This window comes from Sapajus apella, unplaced genomic scaffold, assembly GCF_009761245.1.
Source record: "Sapajus apella isolate SASKATOON/1434 unplaced genomic scaffold, GSC_monkey_1.0 scaffold43, whole genome shotgun sequence".
Lineage (NCBI taxonomy): Eukaryota > Metazoa > Chordata > Mammalia > Primates > Cebidae > Sapajus > Sapajus apella.
Window position 1 is genome coordinate 13,370,061 of NW_022436983.1, and position 20,226 is coordinate 13,390,286.

Here is a 20,226-nt window from a genome sequence, read left to right on the forward strand (position 1 = left end):
TTTGAACCCGGAAGGCAGAGGTTACAGTGAGCCGAGATCACCACTGAACTCTGGCTTGGGTGGCAGAGCAAGATTTTGTCTCAAAAAAAAAAAAAAAAAATCCCAACACTCGGATCAGCCCATTTAATAGCAGAAACAGAAGCAAGAGGACATTGGTGGGTGCCGGTTCCATTTCTGATTCTTTTCTGAGTGACCTGTGACTTCCCTCTCCTGGTGCCACCTGGAGAGCCCCCTCCCCCGCAACTGACATAGACAAGAAGACAGCAGCTTGGTGCTGTCCCAACAAGCTTTCTACTTACATCACGAGAGGAGGAGGAGGAGGACGGCAATGACCTTCATTCCTGAGGAGACCAGGTGGTCTGAGGTGCCGCGGCCACACCTTCACCTGTGTGTGAGGGGTCTCCCAGTTGAGCCTCTGTTCCGGGGCAAAATGACCAAAATGAGGCAGGGGTATTTGAGTGCAAAACCCTAACTGCAGTGCCTTGGAAAGCCCTCGGCAGAGAGCTCAAAGGGATCATTTTCAAATCTCATTTCCTTTGAATATGGTACCCTTTCTGGCATTTAGACCTGAACATATAAAAATAAGAAGGGTTCCATGGTTTTAAAAGTGTAAATATTGGTTTTTTTTTTTTTTTTCAAATCTCTTTGGCAACACCATCCCATCATCTCTTCTTTTTTTCTTTCTTTTGAGGAGTCCGTATTCCTCTGCTCCCGAGCTGGAAAGGCATCGATGCGGTTTGTAATAGAACTCCTGCACAGGAATGCCTAGCTTGGTTTGCATCTAGACCCACAGTGCTTTTCTTCCTTGATATCCAGGCTTCTTATTCAACAACTTGGTTTCTTCTGTAGAGTGAGACTATAAATTCCTATCAATAATTTCAAGACTTTATTAAGAAATTTTAAGGGCTTCACAGGTATTACATGGTTTCATCCTTACAACTCCTTCAGAGGTTCTATTATCATTTTGAAGATGGGTAAACTGAGACCCAGAGAGGCTGAACAAATTTTCACGATCACATAGCTGTCTACGTAGCAGACCCATTGTGGGACCTGCTGGAATAATGAAAGTAAAACTGTTTTGTACTATAAAATGCAGTCACAAATACACACAGAATTCATATTCCAATTAGTATTGGTCATGATACCCACCTTAGAACAGCAGAGGAGAATGCGGGTTGCAGCCCTGCCATGGAGCTGCCAGGGATCAGTCAACGGCTTTCTTTACATACAAGTGGTCTTTAGAGGTCCCATCATAAATCAGGCTAAATTTGGTAACGTCAGGACTTGGAGTGTGATACAATTGCTTGGTTGAACCTAGAGAATTTGGCAGGTGCAGAGCTTGGGCTAAATTTACACCTAGTGGTAAAGCGTCCCAGGAAAATTTCAAAATGACCACCCCGCTGCATCCCTGGGAGAGTTCATCAGGGTGTCTTTGCTGTCTTCCAGCTTTGGCAAAATTCTGGTAGATGCTGTGAGGCTGGGCCCTGACCAGGCCTGGCCCCAGCCAGCCTTCACTTCAGCTGCTGCGAGGGATGTTTTTAATTAGGTTCTGTCTCTACGGGCTTGCTTCCTTTTCCTCTTTTGAGTCTAAAAAAAAAAAATCATGTGCAGGTTTAGCTCATGAAAAAGGGGCTCAGATCTTTTGAACGAGCAGGTGATGACACTTTAGAGAGACAAAGAAAGGGACCTGGGTGCATTACTGGTAATGAAATCCAGTAGACTCTTATTAAGCACCAACTATGAGCTCTTCTAATGAGAACATTCTAACCCAAGGAAGGCAGCCGAGCTGGCTAGAGAGACCAAATAGGTAAATAGAGACAGAATACAGCCCCAAAGCCCTATGTGGGTGCAATTCTGTTTGGTTCTCCATGGGTTCCCAAATGCATCGCACAGTCTCTGGCAGGCGCCCGCTTCAGGACTGGGATACAGGTGCTGCTGATGCCCTCCCTCACTGGGAACCACCCTCTGCTGCAGGTACTGTGTGGCCCAAGGTTTTGGACCCTCCCAGAGAAGACAGGAGAGGAGTCTCTAGCCAATCCCTGGCTAGGGCGATAGTTTAAAGGGCCATCCCTTGCATCTTTCAGGATAGCTCTGAAAGATGGTCCCAGCCCCAGAGCTCCCTGTGGCCTCAGCAACTGCCTCTGTGTGTCAGCTTCTCCCTCCATGCCAGTTTCTGTGTGTGTTAGCTTCTCCCTCTGTCAGCTTCTCCCTCTATGTCAGTTTCTGTGTGTGTTAGCTTCCCCCTCTGTGTCAGCTTCTCCCCAGGTCATCTTCTCTCTGTGTGTGTCAGCTTCCCTTGTGTGTCAGCTTCTCCCTCTGTGTCAGCTTCTCCCTTGTGTGTCAGTTTATCCCTCTGTGTCAACTTCTCCATTGCATGTCAGCTTCTCCTTCTGTGCCAGCTTCTCCATTGTGTGACTTCTCCTTCTATGTCAGCTTCTCCCTCTATACCAGTTTCTTCGTTGTGTCAGCTTCTCCCTCTGTCAACTTCTCCCTTCCATGTCAGCTTCTCCCTCTCCCCAGTCTTCCCTTGCTCACTTCCCAACAGCTGTGTCTCCTGGAGTCTCCCAGCAACATACTTCTTTGTGTCAGAGTCTGTTTCTGGGGAGCTCAGTCTGCATGCATGTGGAGTAATGAGCACTGCTCCAGTTGTATAAATAAATGTCTCTGAGCTCAGAGGAAGGAGCAGTGAACTCTCTTGGGAAGGTCACAGAAAGCTTCCCAGAGGAGGTGGTATTTGAAGGCCTTGAATTCCCTTAAGTTTATGCTCTGCTCCTGTTTACCCCTCACTGCAACCCTACCAGGCAGGTTCTATCACATTCACATTTGACAGAGGAGACCAAGTCTCAGAGAGAGGGAAGTAACCTGAAAAAATCTACACAGCTACGAAGTGGGCCAGGACTTAAACTCTGGTTCCTCGCTCCAAATCCAGTGCTCTTCCCCCTTGCCAGTCTCCCTGCCTAGACTTCTTGTTGATGTGGCATTTTGAAGGTCTGAGGGCATTTTCATGCACTGACCTTCACAGCTATGACTCAGGCATGGTTCTCTTCATTTGACAAGTCATCGGGGGCTGCTTAGGACTGTGCTGAAGCTAAACCAGGAGCACAGGACCAGAGGGACAGAGGCTGGAGGAGGGGCAAGAATGTAGAAAGTGTGGCATTACCTCCCGTGCCAGCCCCTAGGGCAGCAGCCAGCAAGTTGTGCGGTCCCCAGGTGTGTCTGGGTCATTTGCTGGACCCATCAATTCAGCTTTCATCAACAGTGATGAAACACTGGTTGGCTTTTCTTCCCATAGAGAAAAGATGGATGGAGCCTGCAAGCTCATTAAGGACAGAGGTCATGTCTGTTTTGTTCACCTCTTTAACCCTAGTGCCTTCCTAGCACAGTGTCTGATGCAAACTGGCACTAAGGATGATGATGGCTAATGTATATATCACATTTATGTCATTTATGCCTTGCAGGGGTTCTGAGCACTTTGCATATATTTACTCACTAAATCTTATATCCCCCAGCTGGATAAATGCCATTATTACCCTCATTTGGCAAATAAGGGAACTATGCATGGAAAGATGGGCAGTAAATAAATATTTGAGGCATGAATGAATGAATAAATAAAGAGTCTTATCATACTTCAAGTTACAGAAATAAAAAGAATCCCCGCAGCCCCTGGAGTACCAACAGGAGGCTAAGCACAGGAAGTGAATTAGGATTCTCTTTGAATCTTTTTGAATCCTCCCGATGAGGCATAGACAATTAATTCCAGTTTACCAATAAGGGTAATTGAAGCTGGCAGAGGTCAGGTCATTTACCCTGCAAACTGACAGGTCTCGGACTTAACCCCAGGTGTGTCTGACTCCAAAGCTGACCCTCCTAACCCTTGAAAGCTCTCTTGCTTCTGTGCCTATCCAAAACACCAAGAAGACAAAACCCAAAACAACCCAAGCAGCAAAGCAGGTATCACCACACTCTTAGACTCTTATTTTAGATACAATTCTAACAAGCTGCTCAGCTTCATTTCTCAGGTCCAGCAGCTGCAGAGGAATGGTGTGAGAGCGGCTTCTCTTAATAGGAAGGTAAGAGAGGGGTGATTAAAGCGATAAACAACGAAGCCTAGGAGCCTGGGCCACTGTGTGTTGGGGCAGCTGCGTCCATCCGCATCAAAATAGTGCACCTGGAGCACAATTACTGACCATGAGTTGCCAAGGAAAGGTAGCATTGTGCAAGAAACTGCAAGGGTGGAGGGCAATTAACTCAGGAGTCTACGTCAAAGAAGAGGGCTGGAGCTGTTCTGCCCCTTCCTGACAGATTTAAACCATCTGAGCCTCAGCTTCTTCCACTAGAGAGGTGGAGACAGTGATTCTGGCCCCCCACAGAATGCCGGCAAGATTCAACAAGCTCTTGAAGGTGAAAACACTTGGTCAACAGTAGCCAAGGTGAGTTCCGTGTTTGATGTGTTCTGCTTAACAAGACCGGAAAGGAGGCTATACATTTTTTGGATATTTTCCAGCAATACAGGGAAAGTAATAAAAAGCTGTGGCACAGTCATGCACCATATAATGAGATTTTCGTCCACACAAATGATGGTGGTCCCATAAGATTATATTGTAACTGCCCTATATAGGCATGCCATTTTTTATCTTTTATACCATATTTTAAATTGTATCTTTTCCGTGTTTAGATCTGTTTGGATACACAAATACTATTGTGTTACAATTGCCATTGTGTTACAGTATTCAGAACAGTAATAACATGCTGTACAGGTTTGTGGCCTAGGAGCCATAGGCGACACCATATAATCTAGGTGTGTAGTAGGCTAGACCCATCTAGGTTTGGGTAAGCACACTCCACGATGTTTGTACAATGACGGAATCACCTAGCAATGAAGTTCCCAGCATGTATCCCTATTGTTAAGTTTCATCATCCAGAAAGTTCCCTCTTGCAGGTCCCCTCAGGTAGCTGGTCACAGGAGCCACGACTAACTGTCAGCCTCTTGGACTTGTTACTAGAATATCCACCTAGTTCACCTTCTACTTAAAGGTTACCCATGATCTCAATCCATATGTCTAATGAGATCAAGGACAGGCAGAGCAGGACACTGGGTATAGACTGTGAAATCTACAAGTCACTCATTCAAAATGGGCCAAACGCTCTGTGGCGACAAGCTGCTAAGAAACTGGGGCTCCTGCCTTCAGCCAGCCCCTGGGGAGGTCATTTGGACTCCAAGCCAAATATGGTTGGGAAGGATACCAATTAGCAGCTTGCTGGATCGCTCAGTGGAAAGGCTAGCCTTGGAATCAGCACATCATTAACTTATTCTCACTTGCTGAGCACCTATCACAAAGCAAGCGTTGTGTGGGCAAAGCAGGGGGTTCTGAGACAGGCAAGTTCCTGCCTTCAAGGAGCTCACAACCTACTGGAGGAGGTATACACCCAGCCTCACAACAATCCTGTGCTTATCACCTCCCTTCTAGAGGTGTGGAAACTGACATCTAGCCAAGGTAAATCATTTACCCAAGATCCGCAGCTGGCAAGTGGCGGAGCCAGGATTCAAACTCAAGCTTTGGCTTTAGAGGCCATGCCTGCTGTCACTACGACCAGAGCAATGGACAATGCAGATAAGTGCCATGGGGGAACATGCAGGTGAGGAACTTGGGGGTGGGACTCGGGGGTGGGACTTGAGTCCAGGGTGGGCTTTGGAAACAGCTGGATGTGGGTTGTAAAGTTGCTCTGCTGCTCATTCACTGAGGGGAACCCTGAGGCTCCACGGTTTTCTGAAGCAAAGGACAGCTATGATGCCTCCATGGAGAAGCGTCGTGCAGACGAAAGGAGCCGACCTAGGGAGGGTGCACAGTGCCATCTTGGGCATGTTCCCCTGGACCAAAGGGGACCTGAGACAGCACAGAAGGTTTTGTGGGGAGGCTGTGGTCAGGAAAGGCCTTCACAGAAGAGGTGGCTTTTAAGATGGGCCTTGAAGGATCAGTCGGTTTGGCTTACCTTCAAGGAAGGGAGCAAGGTGGGGCAGGCATGAGCAAAGACACTGGAGATGAAAAAGCTGGGGCCCATGTGGGGAGCAGGCTGGCTGCGGCCCAGGGAGAGAGCTGGAGAGCAGAGCGAGACATGGCTGCAAAGGAAGGTGAGTCCACATTTCAGCTGGCAGGGCAATGACCTCTGCCCATGTTTACTGAGATCCACTCTGCCTATGTGCCTGACACCAGCCATTATCGGGACCATCCTTTGAAGACATCCTCTATATAGAAGATTGGGGACAAAGGCAGCAGAGTCACAGCAATGGACTGGCAGCTTCCTTTCCTCCTCTCCTGCCTCCCCCGGGGTTGTGCATTACGCAACACTGGAGCGCAAAAGGCCTGTACTGCTGACATTAACTGCATGTACTGCTGACATTAAACAGACCGCCACTTCACTGTGCACTGGCAAAGGCGTGCGCATGCACGCGCACACACTCACACACACACAGACACACACGCGCGGGGTGAGAAGCCAATTTGATTCTCCAAAGGATTGCATAATTCTTAGGTGATTCTAAAATAGCTGATGAAGAATCCACTTTAATCTTTTTTGGGGTGGGCGCTGCAGGGCTGAAGAGCATTGCTAAGATAACTTTTGACAGAATCATTAACAAGAAATAAGCTGCCAGCACTTAGTTGCAAAACCAGCAGCTCCTGAAACCACCATGTTTTACACATTCCGAGGGCCACAGAAGCCTCCTGGATGATCAGAGTGAGTGCGGGGGCAAGCCAAACGAGCGGCCTACCCAGCCCAGGCCCTCCCCACCAACTCCCACGGCTCACAGTCTTCCCCTCTGAGAGGAGCAGAACCACCACCACTGAAATGATCTTTCATGGCCCCAAAGAACTGCCCTGTCTGTGCCAGTCACTTGGCACTTAATCGTGTCCAGCCTGTGCCTGCTATTCCACCCTGGGCTCAAATTGTATTGAAAATAAACTGATTTGTAACTCTCGACCAGTGCGCAATGCATCCTCCCAACCGGACTGTGAACCTCTTGTAAGACAGAACTGTGCTCCCGTCACAATCCTGTGTCCACATGTCTGGGACAGACCAGATCACAAATATTTTGCCACATGCTAGGGAATGAATCTATGGTTTTTTTGTTTGTTTTTGGAGAGATGGGGTCTCGCCATGTTGCCCGTGGCTGGTCTCAAACTCCTGGCTTCAAGTGATCCTCCCACCTTGGTATGTCAAAGTGCTGGGATTCCAGGCGTGAGTCACCTCATTTGGTCTGAATCTATGGTTCTTGTATATCTACTAACATTATCTTCTAATGACACTGTCAGTAAACTATTCATCTGTGTATCTCATGAGTCTAGAGCTTGGAAGACGGTAGTCCAGTTAAGACTTCTTTTGAAGAAATCTTAATTCCACCTTGGAAGAAAGGCTTCATCCAGGAGGTTGGGACCTCAAGGGTGAATGGGAATTAGGCAGATGAGGGAGGGTCGGGAGGAATCATCAGGGGTCAGAGGGGGTGTGAGGGTGTGTATATGTGTGACTGTGTGGCCAGCAATGGTCCGAGCACCCATGGAGGAGCAATTAACCTTGGAGAGAATCAGAAGACATTAGAACTGGAGGGAGTGAGGAAAGCAAGGAAGCGTTGGCAGGCAGGTTTGCAGGTCTGATGGCAGAAGGCTGAGGATGTTTCCATATGATGGCTTCCATTTTCTCTTTGAAGATGGCGGTAAAGGTATCTTCTAAGGAGGAGGGAGGGAGGTGGGAGGGGGAAAGATGAGAGGTTTGGGGAGCAAAACAAAAGTTTTGAAATAGCCATTGAGAAGAAAGGAGAGGCCAGGTGAGGTGGCTCATGTCTATAATCCCAGCACTTTGGGAGGCTGAGGCTGGAGGATCACTTGAACCCAAGACTTCAAGACCAGCCTCAGCAACATGACAGAACCCCATTCTGCCAAAAATAATAAAAATTAGCCAGACATGGCAGTGCATGCTTGTAGTCTCAGCTACTCGGGAGCCTGTGATTGCACCACTGCACTCCAGCCTGGGTGAAGGGGCGAGACCCTGTCTCACCTTCCAAAAACAAAAAAAGAAGAAAAGAGAACCCAGGGGTGGGGATGGAAGTGCAGGACTGAGGGTCTAATTGAGGTTGGAGACTCCGTGTTTCTGTTACACCAAGGTTTGTGGCTGGCCAAGATTTCTTCAGTGCCCGTGTGTAGGTGGACTGATTTGACTTGGGGTTTCATCGGACGGAAGGAGGCTTTGAGAATGTGGAGGTAATGGGCCAGGATGGGGAAGAAGCAGGTTGATGGCGAGGTGGAAAGCAGAGACAGCAACGGGCAGGAAGCCCAAAGATGGTGGAAAACTTACCAGAAGTGACTCAAGCAGCTGGAAGTGGAAGAGATTGTGGCTGGGGCCATCAGAGGAGCTGCCGATGCTGTTGATAAGGTTCCCGATGTGGCCCCGAGGCGGGAGGCTGATGTGAACACGAGGAGGGCAAGGAACTGGTGCTGAAAGCGCTGTACTGAGGAGGGGGCCCTGCTCCCCGCAACTCACACAGATGCCCTAGAAGCATCCACTCAGAGTCCAGAGCTCCGGGAATGCATCAGTCCCACAGCCTCATTTTAAAACCAGGGACACTGAAAGGGTCCGGGCCTGACCCAAGGTGACGAACGGGGTTTGAGACTAATGGGGCTGCTCCCCGTTCCACCATGCCCGGGCCGGGGCTCTCCTTTCCCCGGACACTCTCCCCCAGCGAGAAGCAGAGGCAGGCGACGCTAGGAAGAGCAGGAGAGAAGGAGGCCGCGGGTCCCTGTCGCCTCCCGGCGGGGCATGGCAGCTCGCTGTCCACTGACCTGGGGCTCAGGGCCTCCGCCCTCCCGGCCTAGCGGCCCCACCTGACCCCACCCCGACCCAGGCCACTTCCGGTCGGTCGGTCACGCCGGAAGCACGTGGCCCCCCACCCCGCGGCGTTGCCCGGGAGACCAGGGCTGTTTACCAGAGGGACAGAGCCGGGCACAGGCGGCGGATGGAGCGGAACGGCGAGGTGAGAGCGGCTGCCCGACCCCTCTCGGCCCCTGGCAGGCCTGGAAGGGACGGAGCAGGCCAGTCCCCCGAGCTCCCAGCAGGTCACCCCCTGCAGGTCACTGGGGCAGGCCACCCCAAACGCGCCCCCAGGGACGAGAACCCCTGGAGATAAGCGAGGGGCCTGGATAAAAGCCTGCTCCCCGAGGCAAAGGAAGCCTGTCCAGAGCTGACCTTCACCAAAACAGGATGACACCCGGGCTCTGCAGAAGCTGAGTAGCCTATGCAACCGCTGGGCATGCCCTCCAGGCTGGGGACACAGACCCTGGGAGAGAAAAGGATGTCCCAGTCTCGGGCAGGGCAGAGACCCGAACCAGATAGACCCTCCCCCAGACCTGTGCTCTTTCACTTAAGTCAATTCTCACTTTCTAAACGCTCTTTCTCGACCCTCCCCCAGATCCCTCCCCTGCCCCTTAAGCCTGTTGCCTTCTAGGGTGCTGGCACTTGGACATAAATGAGTTACCCCCACCACCTCCCTGCCTTTCTGTTGCTGGAATCATCCCCAGTTCTCTTTCCAAACATTTGATCACTTGGTGGCTTGTGGTTCAATGTGGCACTCTGTATAGGACAGTGTATTCTAATCATTAGTTTGGGGCAGAACTGGCCATGGTACCAGAGTTTTTTCATTCTCAAGCCAACTACCATCTCCTGTTGGTTCTTCAGAGCATTTTTATCCTGAAAGCCTGGTGGGGGTGGGTTGGGGGGGGAATGGCAACGGATAGGATTAACTGATACAGTTTTAAAAGACCAATTCAAATGTATGCATCTTGGTATATACCAGCAGATGGCATGTAGGTGGTTATATTTTACTGCATATACTGTAGGCTTAGATTTGGGTTGGGAGTGAAATGGGGTGGTCTGACCCTGTGGTGGCTGGTGGGTACCCTTAGAAAGCAGGAGCCCTGCTTTAGCTTCTCCCATCCACATTTACTTCTTTCTAGTTGATATGGTGATGAATCTGAAGGAATGGGCACCTGCCCTTCTGACAACTTCCTGGAAACAGTTAGCAGTGTTTGCTTCCTGACTCCTAGCAGGCCTCTGGGGTGCAGCTATTGTGTTTAAGTAAACAGGCCACTTGCCTATTCAGCTTGGCAGCTTGGTAGATGCCTACGCCTAGATCTTGTCAAATCACTTTGTGGTTGAGCGGCTGCCAGGCCTAGAGGTGGTGAAATGAACTGAGCAGGGATAATGACGGCTGCTGCTGGAGCCTTCCTGGACTGAGGGTGGCGGGCAGAGTTCGGACCCGAGGTGTGAATATCAAGGCACAGTTGGGCCATATCCCCAAACACCTGTTTCCCCCACCACCCCATCCTTACGTGATGGATGCTAGGGAGAGCTGGTGTTCCCTCCGTGTAACAGATGGTCCCTGCGCTCGGGAGGAGGCAGTGGGTTATGAAAGCAGGTTGGATATAATGGTTTTACCTGAAGGAGGTGTTAGTCTCTAAATAACCATGAGTGGGTTCCTAGGAATTAGTCATAATTGAGGTTTTTCTCTGAGATAGCTCACAGTCATGTTATCTTATGACCAGGGTGTCTTGAATATGACACCCCCTGAACATGGATAATTATATAGTACCAAAAGGTATAGAAAGTGCATGCACATACTCAAGTTTTACTGTTAAAAATAATCCCTGCAGAGAGCCTGTGAGAACACATGACTCTCCTCATCAAAGTTGTTAAGGAAGAGGTTTCTAAGTTACCAAACTCACTGACAGTTAAACCTTCCTGAGGCATGTGTGGGTGTTGGAAGCCAAGCCTGTGATAATTCTGTAGAAGCTGTGGCAAATTAATAGCCATTCCACAAGTGAGGAGGGTGGGCCGAGAGGGGCGTGGGTTTGCCTGTGGGGCTTATCTTTGGCAGAACAGTTGGACAGCTATGACCTTCTCTTGCCATCCTGAGTGAAAGTGCAGAACTGCTAATTGCCAGAGAAAGACTTGAGAATGAGACTAAAGGGGGCAAAACACATTCTTCACAGTTGATCAGAAAATAGATGAAATTAACAAGGAGATGGGCAGTCTTTTTTGATGCCAAAACTTTGCTAAGGAGAAGCCTCCTGAGCTACTAGCAGCCAGACTGGGTGTGAAAGACGAGGGAGACATGGAAAATGGGAGTGGAGAGAGACTCAGGCTGTGAGTAGAATGCAGCAGACATAGAGGGCTTTAAAATTTTTTTTAAAAGGTAGCATTGTCCAAGATTTGGAATTGAGAAGGGCATCCGGAATATACAGGGATCTTGTGTTTTGTTTGGTCCTGAGTGGGGATGAAACAGATACTCCCTAAAATTAGGCAGCAGTGGTTGTATGCACAGAATGGTAAGGTTAGAATACAAAGCCCAAGAGGCTCAGGTTACGTTGTTCAAGATTTTGTGATGAAAGGAGCGCATGTGCAGGAAATGCAAATCATTCTGCAGGAAGTGCAAATCATTCTGCAGGAAGTGCAAATCATTCTGCAGGAAGTGCAAATCGTTCTGCAGGAAGTGAATTTGAGGCAAGTCAAAGTGTAGAATTAGAAGAGAAATGAGCAACTCAGGATTTTTTTTTTCACATATTTTTGAGGCAACTGCATAGGTGGTAGCTCATAGCAGTCCACCTCCCTGCATTTCTGCACAGTGGACAGGGCGGGCGTGAGTTTCAGGACTCACCCAGCTGGTTCCGTAGGAGTAGAATCACTGAGGACACAGGGGGAAAGTTCTAAAGCAAAACAAGTAAGGCTTTTGAACTTAGCCTAACAGAGAGCACTGAACAGACAACCCAAAGCAAAAACAAAAACAAACAAACAAAACCCTTAACATTTAATGAAGTCTCTACCATGCTCTAAGCCTGGTGCTTCCTGCCTTACCTACATTATTTCATGTTATTATCCTCGTCCTACAGACAAAAAGACTGATGTTTCAAGGTATTTAAGTAATATCTCGAAGATCATTTAGCTAATTTGATAGACGAGGAAAGTTCTGTGCCGGAAAGATAGAGTGAGTGCCCCTTGGTCACGTAGCTAGCCAGTGGCAGAGAAGCTGAAATTGAATTCAGGTCATGTGACACCCAGTTCTCTGTCCTTTGCACCCAAATATGCTGTTTTTTGGGACCATGTATCACTGGGAAGTCGTCAGAAGGTCTTTAGAAGACTAGGAGAGGCCAGGTCAGCTTGTGAGTGGAGAAGGCAGGAGTCACAGTGGTGGTCAGGATTAAGAGGGAGGCAGGGGGTCCAACAAGATGTTTGCAATGTTTAGGGAAAGACAGAACTGGAGATTGGGAGGAGGAGGTGGTGGTAATAGTGTTAGTGAAGTGGCCACCAAGATGGCAATGAAAGAGGAGGTGTCATGGTATAGCAATTCCGGGTCCGCACAGAGAGATGTTCACGCCTCCCACCATGTTTCATTTCATTGCTTCTGGCGGATTTAACCAGCACTCACATAGACTTTTGGTGGGAGATCCAAATACAGAGGCCCCAGGGTGCCTATAAGGCAGCCTGGAAGACAGAAATGTGAACAGCTCGGGAGGCTGAGGCACAAGAATAGCTTGAACCCAGAAGGTGGAGACTGCAATGAACTGAGACTGTGCCACCGCATTGCAGCCCGAGTGATGGAGTGAGACTCTGTCTCAAAAATAAAAATAAAAAAAAGGAGAAAAAAGAAAAAAAAAAGTGAAGAGCTAGCAGACATACAGAATGCAATGTGCTGGGAGGGCACCAAGGCTGCTCTGCAGGAAGCAGCTTGTATGGGTACAGAGGACACAAGACCGCATGTCACAAGACCTGGGTCCTGTCTCCAGCTCTGCCACCAGCTGGCTGTGTGACCATCAGGAAATCACTCTATCTTTCTGGCTCATACGTCTGTAGAATTAGCATGTGCCCAGAGTCGCTATAAGATGGGTCAACAAATGGCGGCCCACAGGCCAAATCCAGCCTTGTCACCTATTTTGTGTGGCTCACGAACTAACAATAGCTTTCACATTTTTAAATCATTGAAAAAGAATCGAAAGAGAATATGTTGTGACACATGAAAATTATCTGAAATTCAAATTTCAGAGTCCAAAAATGAAGTTTTATTGAAACACAGCAGGTTTTCTGGTTTTTACCAGAAACTCCCTCCCTCCGGAAAGAATAAGCATTAGTCCCCCACTTCGTCACTCTCTGGTACAATACATTTTATTTTCTTCATAGCAGTTGTTACTCTTTGAAACTATCTGTTTACTTGTGGGTTTTAACCCCTGTCTCTCCTCACTATAATAATTTACATTGCAAGGACTTGGGTTCGCTGATCTCTCCCAAGTGCCTAAAATAAATGAATGCATGCCGGAATGAATACATTGCAGCTGGCGCCCCTTTCTAGATGCCAGAAATTTGTGCTTATTCTGGGCACTCAGGGAGGGAATGGCTTGGATCTAGGAGGCCCAGGAAGTTTAACCCACGTCCTCCTGTTTTTCTCCTGCGCCTTTAGGGGTCGTGAGAAGCAATGGCCACAGAAGCCCCTGTGAATATAGCGCCACCGGAATGTAGCACTGTTGTCAGCACAGCAGCTGACGACCTCATTTGGCAGCCAAACTCACTAAAGAGGCACATGATAAGACCCAAGTCTGCCAAGGGACGGACAAGACCGAGTCTGCAAAAACCCCAGGGCACGGAGGTGTGTTCTCGTCGCGTACTATCTTCTCCGCCTCCAGCCATTCCCTATGAGTCTCCAAGCAGCCAGAAACCAGGAGCCTGTGCACCCAAATCTCCAAGCCAGGGAGTCTCTGATGAGATCCCTGAGCTGCTGCAGCAAGTGCCCATTGGGGCTTCCTCTTCTCTCAATAAGTATCCAGTCCTTCCTTCCATCAACAGAAAGAACCTGGAGGAGGAGGCTGTGGAAACAGTCGCTGAAAAGGCCAGCTCACTGCAACTGAGCAGCATCCGGGCTCTCTACCAAGAGGAGACCTGCACCATGAAGACAAGTGAAGAAGATTCCAGAGCTCAAGCTTGTGCCGTAGAGAGGAAATTCAAGAGACAGGGCTCTTGCAGGGCTGGAAACCTGGAGGAACCATCGGACCAAGAACCAAGGTTGCTGCTTGCTGTCAGATCACCAACAGGCCAAAGGTTTGTACGCCATTTCCGGCCAACTGATGATTTGCAAACCATTGTTGCTGTGGCCGAACAGAAGAACAAAACCTCCTACCAATGCTGCAGCATTGAAACAATGGAGGTGCCCAGGAGACGTTTTTCTGACCTCACCAAATCTCTGCAAGAGTGCAGGATCCCCCACAAGTCTGTGCTGGGCATCTCACTGGAAGACGGGGAAGGGTGGCCCTGAGTCCACAGCCACCCAGCTGGGGTCCTGGGTCTCTGAGCAAGGAGCGTGCTTGGGCTTTGTAGCCTCCCAAGCAGCCTGTTTCAAGTGCCGTATGGACCTGGTGCAGCTGGGAAGCTTGGGACTCTCGTCTCCACTGCGTGTCCTGTGAAGCAGTGAAATCTGCGCCTGCGCCGAGTGCGCTAAGAAGGCTCCCTTCCAGCTGTTCCAGTCTCTCCACCAGCAGAATAAACTGGCAAGTTGCCAAGGCTGTTCCTGAAACAGCAGTGATCACGACTTCTCCTTTCCAGAGTTTTGGGTCCTTCTAAACTAACGGTCCCTTTGGAACACCTGCTTGCCTTTACCATGAACTCTGATTCTCTTGCAATGCTTTCCTTTCTGTATTTGATGCAGGATTAAACACTTCCCAGAGGGATTCTAGTCTGGTAAATAACCAGAGTGTAGGAACTATCTAACTGGCATTTGTGTTTCTTGCGAGTATTTTAAAGAAACAGGCCGTTGACCCCGTCTTTGGAAGTAGCCCCTTTGCCATGCCACGGTCAGTTTCTTGGGGATTACTATTTGCGTAAGGTGGCATCAAAGAGAAGAATGGGTCTTCTTCCCCAAAACATCAGCATTTCTAAAACAGTCCTAGAGCTGGAAAGTAAGTTGCTTCCATGAGCATGGATTACCCAGTAGCTACTTTTTTACCAGAGACTGACTAGGTTTACAACTTCTAGTGCTACTCTCTGAGGGCAGACTTCTTCCAAAAACAGAAAAGCCAGTGCAATCTGATTTCTTTTGCTTTTGTCAGTAATGGAATCTTTTGTTTTTAAAGTGTACAAACCTATAAGTCTAAACAGGTTCGTACCGATAGCTTCCTTGGCTTATCTGAGGGTGGAGCAATTGTTTTATTCCCCAGTTCCAGTGTGTTGCCCACTTCCAACATGGAATGTCCTTTGGAGCTGTGACAGGTCCCTGTTCTGATTTAGAACCTCTGGAGGAGGAGGGGTTACCTTGGTCTGGTGTTACTTTGCTGTGCCTGTGCTGAGACACCACGTGCCCAAGCATCTGGTTGACCGGCATGAAGTACATCAGCCTGTCTCAGCTTGAGCTGCTTTGAAGACCGTGGGTCTTGTGTTTCCAACTTTGAAGTGGTGATGTGGACAATTTGCCAACGTTCTCCTCTATTGCAAGTTCAGCCAGACTCCACAACTCATCTGATCCCTTTTATGGCCAAATCATCATTCAGAGTAGGGAACACTCAGACATTCTGGGCATGTGGTTCCCCCAGAGCATGGTCATCACAAAGTCCTGAGTTCTGGTATGTGCCCCTGCCCCCTGGGTACACGAAGAGAAGGCAGGAATCAGGAGTTCCAGAAGCATATACACGTAGCTACCCCAGCAACAAGTGCCTCCTGTGCTCAGATAAGGTGCATGGTGGGGAGTGTTTTTTCTCGCACACATAGGCTTGGCCGTGGAGATGGGCACCACTACCGTTTGCTCAGAAGAAGGCTGGCCTCATCCTAACAGCATTCCACACCACCCAGATCACCTAGAATAGGTTATTTCTGAACGTTTTACAGAATTTCTTAATACCATCCTAGTTTGGTCAGCCATTCCTTTGACTGGAAAGGTCAGCTGGTGCCAGTGGTGCCTCGGGCACGCCCACACAACTGGCCACCTCTTCCCATTAGTGACCACAGCAGACGGAACTTGAGCCCAGCACCTAAAGAGTACAGGAATTTCACTTCCCACCAGGACTCAAGCACATAACTCTGCCTCTGATCTAGGAGGCGGGGGGAAGAGCCTCCCATAAAATCACACCTACTCTGTGGTAAGAATAAAATCCCACCCACCTGGGACTTGGTAATTTTTCCAGACAGGAAAGCTTTAGAAAAACTGAGTGAAATGGAGCAAGCTTGAAGAAGTTAGAATCTTCTGCACTTAGGGTTTGCTGCTGCTGCTGCTGCTGGTGAGCTTAGAATTTGGGGGTTGGGAAAAAGTGGAAGGCATGAAGCATAGAAATATTTTAGGATATTTTAGGATATGTTAATAAAGCTAGACTCAAACCATCATAATAATTTTTTTTGGACAAAAATAATGATGCTAACAATAAAAACCAACTTGTGTGAAACTGAGTCAGTGGAGAAATGCATCTTGTATTTTAGCCTAAGACTTCAGCTACCACGCACAACTGGACTGAGGGGTGTGTTAGCCTGATCTTCAGTTTTCTTGTTGGGAAACCTCTACTGTTAGAACCAAGTCCTCCTCCCCAGACACTTCAGATGCCCCCTGCAGAAGCTCTGGGGCTCCTGCTCTCACCTTCTGTCACAGCACTTAGTCTGGATAAGAGTCACCTGAATTTTTCCTAAACATCATTCCAAGTACTCTGATTTTGAGCGTTGGCAAGAACCAACTAAATCGGAATTCAGAGTTCCTGGTGGCTCTGCATGTGCAGCTGAGGACCCCTGTCCTAAACGGACTCAACTGGCCTAGCGTACTCTTCTTGGTGGCTTTGGGTGGGTCAGCCTTGCCCAGTTTGGGGTCACAGACCTTAGTTATTCATTTAACCAATGGTCATTGAGGGCTTACCCGGTGCCATACTTCAAGACAATCAGGGATGTCTTGGGAAGAAAGTATTGGCAAGAAAATGTGAACCCACCATTGGACTCTCAACTCAAACCCTACTGAAGTCAGTGGCTATAGCTTTATCCGCGAAGGACCCCAGAGTGAGGATCCCACATTATTACTACTGGCTCCTCTCCCCACCTTCTGCCAATGCTAAGGAAACCCTTCCCAGCCTTTCCTAGTGATGGAGTAGGAACTTTGCATAGGACAAAGCTTCATGGTAGGTTATTCCAATATATTCCCTGATAAAGTCCAATAGGTAAATTAGTCTTGGCAGCAGAAGGAACAGCAGGAGAAGTAAGTGACTCATCATCTAGAATCCAGAAAATTTGCACCAACAGTTGGCAGGTGGTTATAACACACAGTTCTTGCCCTGAGAGTAGCTGGGGACCCAGCCAACAGCCGTCAAGCCAGGGCAGTCCTGCAGAAGAGATGGCTTGTGAACATGACTGTGGACCCACAGTCACCCCAGAGCACCCACATAAAATGCTTCACAGACAGAGACACTAAGCGCAGCCTTGAGACATTCATTTCAATTAATAACCTGAAAGACTAGAGCCAGATCCACCCGCATCACAAAAGCAGGCACTCGAGGAATGAAGCTTTGCTTTTGTTCCTGCTCTTACCTGCCATTTTAAATGGGTGTCTAATATCAAATAAAGCCACCCTGCCTCTTGGGACAAAGATGTTTCTCTTTACACAGTTTTAAAAATAAAGCCCTCATAATAAGTTTGAATAAAAGAGCCTTTTACATGATAAAAGGATCTACTTTTCTACCTTTTAAATGGAATAATGAAGAAAGGTATATTAATTTGCTTTAGCGTTAGTTTAGAAGTCATTCTGAGAATGAAGCAGGAACATCTGTTTTCTTAGTCCACAAAGGCAACGCCCCACAATAAAGTTAAAAGTTCACGAGCCTATTGACTCTCATCCAAAAACCAGAAGCAAACAGACCCTGTCATATAACAGGGAAGGCCCGAGGTCACTTCGGAGGAGTTAGCAATCAAGAGAACAGACTTTTGGTGACTCAGTTACCGACACACAAGATAGCAACTCATAAAACTAAAATTGGGTGTTTTATTTTTTGTCTACACTGGTGGCGTGCCACTTTCCTTTCCTGATTAGGGAAGCTTCTCCCAGCCCTTTCTGACGTTCATCTGTGTTCCTTTACGTTCAAACAGTTTAGGAAGCAGCAGCCCTCCTAACAGTCGACGCGGAAGCACAAATCTCTGGAGGTATTTTTGGACACACTTAAATCCTATCCCAAGAGGCTGAACCTCTGTGGAGACAAATGCCCAGGGGTAAAACTGCGCAAGCCTCATTCAGACTGGCCTGCTTAGAGGCGCCCTCTGGCTGCCGTGTTGAGGGGCTGGGGTGGAAGATGGAAGACCGGGTGCTGGAGGTATGACCATGACCCAGCGAGAGGTGATGGTGGCTCGGGCCAGGGTGGTAGCCAGAGATGTCATGAGAGGTGGCCGGATTCTGGACATATAATCCATTTTCTTAAGGAAAAAAAAAAAAGGATAGTTTGACGAGTTGGGACTTAGCATGACCAATATCGCCAGCGTGGATTGTTTGTGCAAAAACAAACATGCAAACAAACACCATGGCAGCAAAGCACATGCCAGGCGGGGGAAAGACACTGACCAGCAGGAACGTTCACATCCAGGAAATGCAGGAGTGTTTTTGGACAAAGCGTACAGAGAAAACCAAAGCTATTCATTGTTTTAATTAAGAGAGAAAACTAACGTCACTGTTTCACTTAATGTTTAGGTGTAAGTTAAGAGTGATTATCATCTAACTCTAGGGGTGTGTGATATGATTGCTGACCAAGGTTACTTAATAAGAAATCTTTGTTCCAGTTAAATACATTGTTTATCTCTATCTCCCATCCTTCATCCCTCCGGTTCTTGCTCCCTTTCCTTCCATTTATTCCAATCCAGCAGCTGACTGGGGATGCATTTCTTCTTGGGAGGGCAAATGAAGCCATCATTCTGGAGCATAATTAATAAAGCTCCTAGTTTCATAATGTTCATGCCCACCTCGTGTTTATATAGGGGAATCTGTGCAGTGGGATCTTTTTGTGACAGGCTGAGAGCTGCGTCTCTCTGACATTTGTCCTCTTTCACAGGAGGTGTCATGTGTAGGTGTCATGGGTCCACTCTGGCTGGTGTGCGCCTCCAGCAGATAGCCTGGGTCTGCTCTAGCTCTAGCCATTGTTAACAAGAATGGCCAGCCACCTGCAGACAAACCCTGGGAGAATGGCGGGAGCTCCCACCCTGCCAGCTGGGACGTATTGTCTGGAAACTGCTGCTCCCCATCCCTCCCCCTGTATACAACCCTGGGATCCTGCAGATGTCAGCCCAGACCAGAGGTAGTATACCAGGTCCTGAAGTCTCTGGATCTGGGCTCTTGGCCACTCTGTAAAGGATTTCCCCAGCCCTGGCCTGGACCTCAGCTTACTCTTTTCCTTCCTTTTTTTTTCCCTTTTGTCACCCAGGCTGGAGTGCAGTGGCATGATCTCGGCTCACTGCAACCTTGGCCTCCTGGGTTCAGGCGATTCTCCCACCTCAGCCTCCCAAGTAGCTGAGACTACAGCTGCGCACCACCATGCCTAGCTAACTTTTTGTATTTTCATAGAGATGGGGTCTCACCATGTTGTCCAGGGGACAACACTGCTCCTGGGTTCAGGCAATCAGCCCACCTCAGCCTCCCAAAGTGCTAGGATTACAGGCTCAAGCCCCGGTGCCTGGCACTCTATTCCTTCTTAATGGAGTTCCCAGCAGGCCGTCATCTGATTCAAATCATCTGTAACAAATTCATTCAACAAATACATATTAAGCACCTAGATGGCAGGCACATATCAGGCTCATCAGTGAACAGAATAGGCCAAAACTCCCTCTTCCCACATACTAATAGGAGGAGACAGAAAGTGAACAACATCCATAATTAATATAGAATGGTAGAAGAGGATACATGCCATGGAAAAGAGAAAAGTGGAGCAGGCTGTGGGGATCTGGAGAGCATGGGCGGGGCAGGGGGTTGACAGAGGATGAGGCCTGACATGGATGGTCAAGGAACATCCGAGTAAAGAATGAGAAGGAAGCAAGGGAGCCAGCCTGTGGATAGGTGGGGGAAGAGTGCTCCTGGCAGAGAGGACTCAAAGGTCCTAAGGAGAGAGCATGAGCATGTCTAGCCTATTAGAGGAAGGACCAGCAATGGGTGTGGCTGGAGCCACGTGGGTAGAGCAGTCAGAAATGGGGGCAGGAGATACG

At 48.6% G+C, this 20,226-nt stretch overlaps 1 protein-coding gene and 1 long non-coding RNA gene across 4 annotated transcripts in view; one reads left to right on the forward strand and one right to left on the reverse strand.

The window, feature by feature from the left end:
* LOC116566399 overlaps positions 1–8,919 on the reverse strand; it is a 23,090-nt gene extending 14,171 nt beyond the window's left edge. For all 3 annotated transcript variants that reach the window (XR_004275847.1, XR_004275845.1, XR_004275846.1), the window contains exons 1-2: positions 8,832–8,919; positions 8,347–8,452 (exon numbers count right to left, since the gene is read on the reverse strand). This is a non-coding gene — a long non-coding RNA (uncharacterized LOC116566399). The remainder of the gene's footprint in view (positions 1–8,346; positions 8,453–8,831) is intronic.
* Positions 8,920–8,941: 22 nt separating this feature from the next.
* On the forward strand, positions 8,942–18,980 carry UBXN10 (UBX domain protein 10). The gene is made up of 2 exons (XM_032300663.1): positions 8,942–9,022; positions 13,496–18,980. The coding sequence occupies exon 2, from the start codon at positions 13,511–13,513 to the stop codon at positions 14,342–14,344; it is 834 nt and encodes a 277-aa protein (XP_032156554.1). The 5' UTR covers positions 8,942–9,022; positions 13,496–13,510; the 3' UTR covers positions 14,345–18,980.
* The last annotated feature ends 1,246 nt before the right edge of the window (positions 18,981–20,226 follow it).

Bases quoted from the DNA above. Each gene is read 5' to 3' on its own strand.
- UBXN10 (XM_032300663.1), top strand. From the start codon at position 13,511: ATGGCCACAGAAGCCCCTGTGAATATAGCGCCACCGGAATGTAGCACT.